The sequence below is a fragment of the Dipteris shenzhenensis genome, chromosome 1 (assembly GCF_047967505.1).
Source record: "Dipteris shenzhenensis isolate YYH24624 ecotype China chromosome 1, Dip_SZ_1.0, whole genome shotgun sequence".
Classification (NCBI taxonomy): Eukaryota; Viridiplantae; Streptophyta; class Polypodiopsida; order Gleicheniales; family Dipteridaceae; genus Dipteris; species Dipteris shenzhenensis.
Genome location: NC_141596.1, coordinates 4,009,399 through 4,020,608, shown reverse-complemented (window position 1 = coordinate 4,020,608; position 11,210 = coordinate 4,009,399). Strand labels below are relative to the sequence as shown.

The 11,210-nt window shown below is 40.7% G+C and overlaps 1 protein-coding gene across 1 annotated transcript; it reads left to right on the top strand.

The window, feature by feature from the left end:
- Positions 1 to 6,555: 6,555 nt before the first annotated feature.
- On the top strand, positions 6,556 to 9,498 carry LOC147905273 (pentatricopeptide repeat-containing protein At4g13650-like). The gene has a single exon (XM_087397263.1). The coding sequence runs from the start codon at positions 6,944 to 6,946 to the stop codon at positions 8,960 to 8,962; it is 2,019 nt and encodes a 672-aa protein (XP_087253389.1). The 5' UTR covers positions 6,556 to 6,943; the 3' UTR covers positions 8,963 to 9,498.
- Positions 9,499 to 11,210: the final 1,712 nt, after the last annotated feature.

The window sequence follows — 11,210 nt, the reverse complement described above, 5'->3', positions numbered from 1 at the left end:
ATGCAAAGCATATCCGATGGGCACAATACTTTGCACACACCTTCAACTAGGTGGAATTGACTTACATGCAAAGTGGCATGCCCATCCCATAAGTGCTTTTCAGATAATATACCTAGCAGTGTGTTTTTTTACGGATGTGCATGACACTAGAGCAAAAATAGTATTTAATGCTCGATCGACCATGCAAAGGATATTCGATGGGCACAACACTTTTCCTATGCCTCAACCTAGGTGGTATTGAAATGTTCTCAAAGTGGCACACCCATCGGATAAGTACTTGGTCAGATAACACACTTAAGGGCATTTTTTTAAGCGGATGTGCATATCACTAGGGAAAAAACGGTGTATAATGCATGATCGACCATGCAATGCATATTCGATGGTGACAATACTTTGCACGCACCTCAACGTAGTTGAAATGGTCTTGCGTGCAAAGTGGAGCCCCCATCCGATAAGTACTTGTTTGAATAACATACCTAGGGCTGTGTTTTTATATGGTTGTGCATGACACTAAGGCAAAAACGGTGTTTTATGCCTGATCGACAATGAAAAGCATATCCGATGGGCACAATACTTTGCACAAACCTTCAACTAGGTGGAATTGACTTACATGCAAAGTGGCATTCCCATCGCATAAGTACTTGATCGGATAACACACCTAGCATCGTGTTTTTTTACGGAGGTGCATGACACTTAGGCAAAAATGGTATTTAATGGTCGATCGACCATGCAAAGCATATCCGATGGGAACAATACTTTTCCTACACCTTAACCTAGGTGGTATTGAAATTTTCTCAAAGAGGCACACCCATCCGATAAGTACTTGGTCAGATAACATACCTAAGGGCGTGTTTTTTTGTGGATGTGCATATCACTACGGGAAAAACGTTGTATAATGCGTAATCGACCATGCAGAGTAGATCTGATGGTGACAATACTTTGTATGCATCTCAACCTAGTTAAAAAGGACTTGCATGAAAAGTGGAGCCCCCATCTGATAAGTACTTGTTTGATTAAGACACTTAGGACCGTGTTTTTTCATGGTTGTGCATGACACTAAGCTAAAAACGGTGTTTTATGCTTGATGGACAATGAAAAGCATATCCGATGGGCACAATACTTTGCACACACCTTCAACTAGGTGGAATTGACTTACATGCAAAGTGGCATGCCCATCCCATAAGTGCTTGATCGGATAACATACCTAGCAGTGTGTTTTTTTACGGATGTGCATGACACTAGAGCAAAAATAGTATTTAATGCTCGATTGAACATGCAAAGGATAACTTGGCATGTCCATCTAATGAGTACTTGATCAGATAACTTCTCCCACCAATAAATTAAGTACTAATTAAGAATTATAATAAATGAGTAGATTATTAAAAAGAGACTAATATTTATGTAATTGTTGTTACTGCAGCTTGCTTGCGAAGGACTCTTACAAAGGAGATGGCTATAGATTTTGTTCCAGGGATGGATGTGATTTTATGTAGCAAAAGAGTAGTTGCATTTGCTACAATCCATGATAGTGATCCCAATTCAGTTTGCCACGACACTAGAGCAAAAATAGTATTTAATGCTCGATTGAACATGCAAAGGATAACTTGGCATGTCCATCTAATGAGTAGTTGATCAGATAACTTCTCCCACCAATAAATTAATTACTAATTAAGAATTATAATAAATGAGTAGATTATTAAAAAGAGACTAATATTTATGTAATTGTTGTTACTGCAGCTTGCTTGCGAAGGACTCTTACAAAGGAGATGGCTATAGATTTTGTTCCAGGGATGGATGTGATTTTATGTAGCAAAAGAGTAGTTGCATTTGCTACAATCCATGATAGTGATCCCAATTCAGTTTGCCACTTTCGAAGACTTGGTGAAGATAAGGTGGCAGTTATTGTATCAAAGATTCTTAGCGCACATGTTGAGCTAAAGTATAAATGTGGAGATATGGAAACACTTGGAGATGTTATGCCCTACAATACATCCAACAAATCATTTATAGCATGGGACAAAGATGAGACATATGCAACAGACATTATCAAGAATACAAAGTGCACCACCTTGGATTTTACTATAGGGGACATTTTACAAATGAGATCATTTGCAAATAATACTGTAGCAGAAGGTGAAGTATTGGGATTTGAACAAGTGGAACAATGGTCATTTGCACAAATGAGGATTCTAAAAGTCACTGATGACGGTATGGTTGATAACATAATATCCTTATGTGATCCCTACTATGAGGTAGACAAGAATATGAGATGGAGCATGCAATTTTTAAACATGAGAAAGAGGCACGTGGTTTTCAATGATAAAGACAAGGTATACTACAATATCAAAGGACCTAAAAAGCATGCCCATGTGGTAGGCTCTATCACTTCAAATGTGCATGATTTCAATGTACTCAATTATAGAAGTGACATCTTATCTGGAGGGGATGAGTTCATTGGTTCCGAGAAACAAAATGATTTTAGAAGCGAAGCCTTATCTGGGGTGGATGAATTCTTGCACAGTGAGAAGGGCAAAGGTTTCAATAGCGATGTCTTGTCAAGTGTGGATGAGTTCATGCATATTAACAAACCTGGTGTCAATCAAGCTTGTGGATTTGTGAAAGCCATGCAAGATGTCCCAATGAGTGATGTTCTCTCAGGAGTGGAAGAGTTTCAAGGTTCTCAATACTCTCGTAGAATATTGAATTCATTGAATGGTCCTAAGAGTATGTTAAAAACGAGGATGAGATCAACAGAGGATTATTCAATATTTAACTTTGATTGTGATATGGCCAAGGATGCAACGACCAATCATGGATGCTTGGTTACAAACAAATGTGAGGAGAAGAAGTGCATAAATACAGATAACAACGTGCACGAGGAACAAAAACGGTAATAGATATGCATGAAGAGAAAGCGAATCTAGGCAGATCCACAAAAGCAACCAAAGAGGAAGAGAGTAATGAAGGAGGAGAACATGTTAAATGCATTGGGATATCTATGTTGCAAGCGAAGATGTATGCGCTTCATTGATCTTGCAGACATCAGGGAATGTAGAGGACACATGTGGCAAAGAAGAGGAAGCAAAAGAAATGAATACCTTCTCACAAGTCTCTCTTGCTTTCTTCAGAATGGCAATAAAAGGCTAAGTTCAAGACAAAAGGTAAAACCTCTCGTAAATGGAAAAAGGATTTCCAATAAGGCATATCACAATATTACTGGATTATTCCATGGTACATATTGGGATTTAGTCACCAAGGCAAAGGGCGGCAACAAATTTAGCATTCACGGTAATAGAGGAAGGTCCAAATCAAGAATCTCAACTGTCAGGGCAGCAGCAATTTTGCAAGACTTCATACATGAAAATGCTTTACCTCAACCCCATATATCTACCAAACTCCCTAACGGTGACACGATCACCGAAATGCACCTTCCAATGGGCCTGACAAAGCTCGAAGTATTTGACTCTATTGCAGAAAAGCAAAGGCAAAGAGGGGATGCCGTAGCTTCTTCTCATACTTTGTATACTCTTTGGAAGAAGAACTTTGGATATGTTAAAATCCCAAGGAGGCAAAAAATGTCAAAGTGCAATGTCTGTGATGATTTAAAGCGAGCGATTGAGAGTGCAACATGTCCAAATCAAAGGGAATTATACAAAAAAAACCAAAAATCTCATCATGACCTTATTCGACATTCCAGACAAAAATATGCTTTTTGGAAGGAGCAAGCTATTTCGCATTCCGATGACTACATGTGCCTTATTGTAGATGGCATGGATCAGAATACAACAACATTGCCTCGTTTTGTTGCCACTCCACCTAAATTACAAGGAAAGCACTTTCTAAAGACACATCTATGTGGAGTGTTAGTGCATGGAATTAAGTTCTTTGCAGAGATATGGATTGATTCCTTGCATCTACATGATAGCAATCAAGTTGTAACATCTATTATGAAGGCAATTCACAATGTACATGCAGAAAAAGGTTGCCTACCACCGACTTTGAGAATACAAGCTGATAATTGCTGGTGAGAAAATAAGAATGTACTCACGTTTGCATTCTGCTCCATGCTAGTTGCTCATCGAATCTTCAATGAGGTCGAATGTGGATTTTTGTATGTTGGGCATACACATGAGGATATCGATCAGGTTTTTAGCACAGTCTCAAGGGAGCTTAAATGCAAGGATGTGGAGACAATAGATGACTTGGTAAGAAGATGTGGCAGGCAAGTTGATGGTCGTAAGGAAAGTACAGTATGTGAGAGGCTTGAAAGAATGTATGATTGGAAGAGCTTCATTCTACCTTTCATACAAACGGGTGGTGATGCATTGAAAAATGTTGCTCTGCCCCCAAAAGTTGTTTTGCCAAAAAAGCTAGTTCACAAAACAATATACTGCCAAAAAAGCTATTCTGCCAACTACCTTGCAAACTTACATATTGATAATCTATGGCAGCCATCTCATCCACGGTTCTTGCCATTCTAGGTATTAGATATTGTTTATTCTCATTCTTTGCATATTTTGAATCATTCAATTTACTAAGAAAGGTTTTACTTCTACGTTCATCCAAAGAGTCGATTTTTCACCTTCTATTTTTAATGTATTTTTTCATGCTTGTAAAAAGTCAAAGAAACCTATATGACTGGTGTGTGCAAGATATTGATTTTTCAAATTGTAGTATGAATACGACTACTAATTTTCAGGTAATATGCTAGCGTGCCATCTATTCAAAAGACCTCTTTGTAATACTAATGGACCCTAATAATTTTTATGTTACTTCAATTTGATGTCTTACAACATTCCTCTCTTTTGATGCATGTTCTCGATGAGAGGTTACCTCTGACATTTGCAGAGAGGATCAGGTTTTTGATAGAACCTGTGTCATGTCTCATGTTCATTATTTTTTTCACTCAAGTTTTTTCCCTTTAGGAAAATTTCATTAAAAGGTAAGATCCAAGTTTCATTTTAAGGAAGTAGTTATGTGCTCCATGACGAAAGAAGGAACTATGAAGTATAGTGAGTGAGCAATGAATGAAATAATAAAGAAATACCAAGGACTCTGAAATTTAGAGAGCCATCAGTGTGGGTCTCTTAGGGTTAAGTAGAAGCTACCCAATTTGAAGTAACCTTAATGCATTTTTTCAACTACATGGGTGCGGAAATTGTTTTTAAATTTCTTTTGGATAGAACCTTAATGTAGCCGAAGCCAGTGCTTTTGTGCAGTCATGCACTCTTGTTTATATTGCATACAAATCGTGATACAAAGTAGAATTTTTGAACCAAATTGTTAAAAAATACAAGGAAGTCATTAGCAAGTACTTTACTCAAAACTAGTTTGTAAAGTTTCATATCCACTTACAATAACCTTGATCGCCAATGTAAAGTTTTATATCCACTTATGATAACCTTGATCACCAATGTAAAGTTTTATATCCACTTATGATAACCTTGATCACCAATGGAAATAGCTTTTGGCATCCCTTAATGCACACAAGTGCCCTTGCATTCCCTAACAAGGGGTTAACATTTGACAATTCTTTTGGAGGAAACCTAATTTTCTAGAGCACCTTAAATCCTATCGCCTTTAGTCATAAGCCTTTTCTAGTTCTTCCTCCTATTCTTGAAGGCATAATCTAAAGCTACAATCACACATCCGAAGTATTTTCCAAAGTCAGACATGCTATTCTTGAAGGCATAATTTGAAGCCATAGCCACACATAATCTAAAGCCACAGTCGCACATCCGAAGCATTTTCCATTATGTACACCTTATATACATAACCCATTTGCTCTCTAACCAATCTTGCAAAAGTAACTTTACTGCGACAACTAAAGCTTTGGCAAATATTTCGAGAACAATAATAGGCCACCACTCAAAAGATTGTGTATGAGTAGACCTAAGTAGATCCATATTACTAATTGAGCCTTAAACTCCTTGGCTACAAGCATGTCTTATCATCTCAGACTCTCAATATAGCCTTGTCCAATGATATCCCAAAAGTGCTTTTAGAAATTAGGAGTTAACAACCTGGCCTAGGGGCCTTTTTGTCCTCAAACATCTACAAAGTCACCCTATCATACACCTTTGGCATTGGGTAAGAAGTATTGCTCCCATTTAAATAGTCCACCGCATTGAGATCATCTTAGGCCCATTCCTAGAGCTATGGCCCCAAGCTCTTCCAGTAGGTAATTGATAACTATATACCATTTGAATTAAAAATTGTGCTAATTTAGTCACCACTCTGCTTCATTTCAAGACAAAAAAATTGAAGGACATTCTTGCACTTTTAGCCAATTTATATCATAATTAACTCAACCTTCCTCACCTACAATCACGTGATGAAACAAAGGGGAAATACTTGGGAAATAGGGTGGGACCATGGGAAATAGCACTCCATGCTCTAGACCTCAAGGTGCTACTTCCCACACCATTGATGTGACATTTCCTTTATAGCATGTCTCATTTTCCCCTGATCCCATGCACCAAGGGAAAAACATCCATGAAAAACATCCAAAATAGCAGTCCAAGTTAGTAGTGAACCAGTGCATATAGACTATGTCCGTGTCGGGTCGTCCTACTCGTTGCACAGGCCCGATCGCCTCCCCCAAGGCTCCATCATGGGTGATTTACCCAAACACTGGAGCGGTCGTGGAAGTTTCTTCTTCGGCTGGCTCTTCTATGGTTGGCAGAGCCCATTACCGAGGGCTTATGGAAGGAATACGTCAAAGTTCACGGTTTTGCCCCAGTGGCGAAAGGGTGTGCGACACAAGTCTGACGAATCCTTCGTATATCTTACTAGACAAACCTAATTTGATTGCCATGGATAGAAGGCTCCTACAATCGAGGTTGGGCTAAAGACTTGCTTGAGAAAAAGGAGGGTCTTAGCAGCCTTTGGTCTCAAACTCTAAAGACCGTGCTTCGGATGGGGGCTTTGGGTCCAGAGGTTAATGCACCTAAAGCACGATAATTGTGAGACAGCATGCTGGAAGATGCTGACCTTCGAGGAGGCAGTCACTTCTTTGGAGCGAATGCCCATGACGCCTTCGGTTGAGAACTTTACGTGCCTCTTGCAGAACTGCAGGAAAAAGAAAAATCTGCAATGTGCCAAGCGCCTACACGAGTACATGTGCAAAAATGGGCTGGAAGCTCATAGATCACTTGGAAATCACCTCGTTCCATTGTTGGTGGAAGTTGGAAGCATCTGCGATGCTCGGCAGGTTTTTGACGGGTTGATTAATCGGAATGAGTATTCGTGGAATTCTCTCATCAGGGGTTATATTCATCGTGGTGAATCACAGCAAGCCCTCAACCTGTACCAAAAAATGCAAGATGATCGTGTAGATCCTAGTGAGTATACGTTTGTGGCCCTACTAAAGGCTTGTATTGGACTAAAAAATGTGGAAAGAGGCCGAGAAATACATGCTGAGATTGCTAGAAAGGGGTTGGAAAGAGATCTTTTTGTTGGCAGCACCTTGGTCGATATGTATGCCAAATTCGGCTTGCTCGATGAAGCACGAGGAGTGTTCGGCAAGCAGCCAGTTCGAAATGTAGTCTCATGGACTGCACTAATCGCAGGATATGCTGAACATGGACATGGTGAGGAGGCACTGAACTGTTTCCAACAGATGCAACTGCAGGGCATTACTCCAAATGCTGTCACGTTTGTTTCCAGCTTGAAAGCTTGTAGCAGCGTAGGAGCCCTCGACAAGGGCCAAGAAATACATGCTGAAATTGCCAGAAACGGGTTGGAAAGGGAGACTTTTGTGGGCAGCACCTTGGTTGATATGTATACCAAAGGTGGCTCGTTTGCAAGAGCATGGGAAGTGTTTGACAAGCTCCCGATTCGAGATGTAGTCTCATGGACTGCACTAATTGCAGGATATGCTGAACATGGGCTTGGTGAGGAAGCTCTGGACTGTTTTGAACAGATGCAACTGGAGGGCGTGTCCCCAAATGCTCTCGCGCTAGTTTGCAACTTGAAAGCTTGTGGCAGCATTGGAGCCTTAGACAAGGGCCAAGAAATACATGCTGAGATTGCCCGAAAGGGGTTGGAAAGAAATCTTGTTGTTGGTAACACCTTGGTTGATATGTATGCTAAATGTGGCTCGCTTGCAAAAGCACAGGAAGTGTTTGACAAGCTTCCAGTTCGAGATGTAGTGACGTGGACTGCCCTGATTGCAGGATATGCTGACTATGGGCTTGGTGAGGAAGCAATGAAGTGTTTTGAACAAATGCACTTGGAGGGTGTCACTCCAAATGTGCTCTCATTAGTTTGCAGCTTGAAAGCTTGTGGCAGCACAGGAGCCTTAGACAAGGGCCAAGAAATACATGCTAAGATTTTTGGAATGGCGTTGGAAGGAGATCTTCTTGTTGGCAGCACCTTGGTTGATATGTATGCCAAATGTGGCTTGCTTGCAGAAGCGCAGGAAGTGTTTGGCAAGCTTACTGTTCGAACTGTAGTCTCATGGACAGCACTAATTGTCGGGTATGCCCAGCTAGGAAAAAGTGAAGCTGTTTTCCATATGCTTGAGAGAATGAGAGGAGAGGGCATAAAGCCAAATGGGGTCACATTTGTTGGTGTTCTCACTGTATGCAGTCACACAGGTCTAGTGGATAAGGGACAGACGTACTTCGATTCTATGAGCAAAGACTATGGCGTCACTCCGACTATTGAGCACCACATTTGTATGGTGGACCTCCTTGGCCGAGCAGGCCAATTAGATGAGGCAGTAGGAATGGTGAGGAAGATGCCTTTCCATCCTAATCTTGTGGTGTGGCATACTGTGTTGGCTGCCTGTAGAAAGTGGGGTAATGTGGAGCTTGGAAGACGGGCATTTGAACATGCAGTGCAATTGGATGAGAAGGATGCTACAGCTTATGTCTTGATGTCTAACATTTATGCAGATGCTCGTATGGAAGAGGACAAGAACAAGGTTGAGGCAAGGAGAGTGAAGGAACAAGCATAGAACAAACCAGGACAGAATGGCAGTGGTGGAATTGTGCATTATTTTTTGGTGGGCAGGAAGCCATTCCCAAAGCAAACTATGTATGCAAAGCTAGAAATTTCCCTTGTTGATGCAAAGGATGATGTTTTATGTGGGCACAGGGAGAAGCTCGCTATCACATGTGCCATATTGAATACATCCAAGCTCTTGTGGCCACAGTACTTGTCAGAGATAGAGCAGTGAACTAATCTTGTCAGAGATGCAATCCAATTTCATGTCTTTTAAGGACGGAAAGTGTACTTGGAGGGACTATTTATGACATTCATTTACAGTGGCTGCTGTCCCTCTTATTCAGGATGTTTCATCTAGAACGATGGAAACAGGGGTGTCCTCAGATGAGGACGATGAACATGATTTGGATTATAATTTTTGTAATAGTCAGTTACTTTTATAAGATGGTGGATCAGCCGCAAACACAAGCTGGAGTCATTTCTGAAGCTGTACTTTTAGATTTCAAAGTCTGCAGTTTTTATAAATCAGCAGAGCTCAAAAGTTTAGAGATTTCTGCAAATTACAATTTTGATCGATGATGATTATACTTTCAAACTATTGCGCTTGCACCAAATATTTATTTTGAATATATGGATTCTTTTGTGTATGTCCATTGATCATTCAATATATGTTCTCCATGTACGTGCTGGTTGTATATGCAATGTATTCTAAGTAGACATTTGGAATTAGTTTTCATATGTATCTGCATGGTTGATCATTGGTGGGAATGCATTAGGAGGGGTTAAAGAGGGAGAGATTTAAGAACAAGATGTGCTCATGTTGGCAGTGGCTTGAATATATTATGAAAGTGGTATTGTTTTTTTCAAAGAGAAAATATATCTTATGGCAATGGCAAATGGAAAATTATTAATGAAATTTCCATCTTTTTTCTTATTTTGTAGGCTATAGCATATATTTGTGCAAGCAAATACTCCCTTTTTATGCAACCAAAGCATCCCTAGCGATGAGCATATGGAGAAGGGTTTGGGTAAGCGTGAATGGGGAAACACCCAGGAAGGGCAGAGAGGCGCCCTTTAAGCACAGAGGAAAATCATGAGCAGTCATCCAGAGCTGTACGGGCATGTAGACGTATGAAAATTTATCGAATATATGCACTTTAACTCCCTAGGAGTTCCCTGCATATCCAAGTCCCGGACCGAGCCAAATGCCACGGAGTATTCAAGTTTGGAGATGATTAAGCATGGGAAACCTTCCACAACATGATGATTGGTCTTAAGATGGCTGAATTATTTTAGCTTGCCCCGTACTTTTGCGAATTCTTTTTGCAACAGCTCCATGCCGCGAGAAACCACCCCTGGTTGTCGATTCTCTTGATATCATTCCGGTCATTGACACACTAGACGTTCCATTCAGTGCTATCAAAATCACAAAGCAGAGGATGGTGGCTTGGGAGTCCATATCATCTCGGAAGATGTGGCCAAGCAACTAGCTCAAAAATTTAAAACCTTCTCCCTTCCATGCATGCATGGCAGATCAGTGGATCGGTCGAGCCAAAAGGTATGCTCTTGGATGTTGGAGATGAATGCCTATCCAATTCCGTGGGTAGACCTTGGTTGAAAAGTGCCAAGGTATTGCATGATTGGGGTTCTAGGTGGAAGCACCATTGGTTAGACTAAAAAGCCGTGTCCATGGACAATGCTTTTTGAGTGCTTGTAGAAGCAGCATGCGCATGTAGACTTGCAAGTGGTCAATTGGTAAAAAATCAAGGATGTGCAACATCCCACATTAGGATAAAAGGAAACTCATTTTGGGGCCTTTTAGCCTGGAAGGAAAATAGCCGTCCACTAATCAAAGGAGGGCCAACATAACACAAAAAAGGAAGAAAAAAGAAATTATGTCAAGTTTGCATTCAACGAGGATACTTGAGCTACTTTATTATATCTGACGCACGGTGCAGAATTCGGTACTTTTAACATCATCGACGTGGGCAGAAACCCTCAGAACAACATTTGAAAACGGGCACTTGGAGGCCTGAAAAAGGCTAAAAAGGCCCCGTAAAAACTTTGCAGGGCCTTTTTGGCCTTTTTCTGGACGAGCCAAAACCCCCGGAACGACATTTGAAACACTGAAAATGAGCATCCGGAGGCCCGTTTTCAGTGTTTTAACAGTCGTTCTAGGGGTTTTGGCCCGCTCTGGACATTACTGGCATGGGCCAAAACCCTCAGAACAACATTTGAAACTCTGAAAACGGGCACCT

What these genes read in the sequence shown, in the direction of transcription:
- LOC147905273 (XM_087397263.1), top strand. Translation starts at nt 6,944, where the DNA reads ATGCACCTAAAGCACGATAATTGTGAGACAGCATGCTGGAAGATGCTG.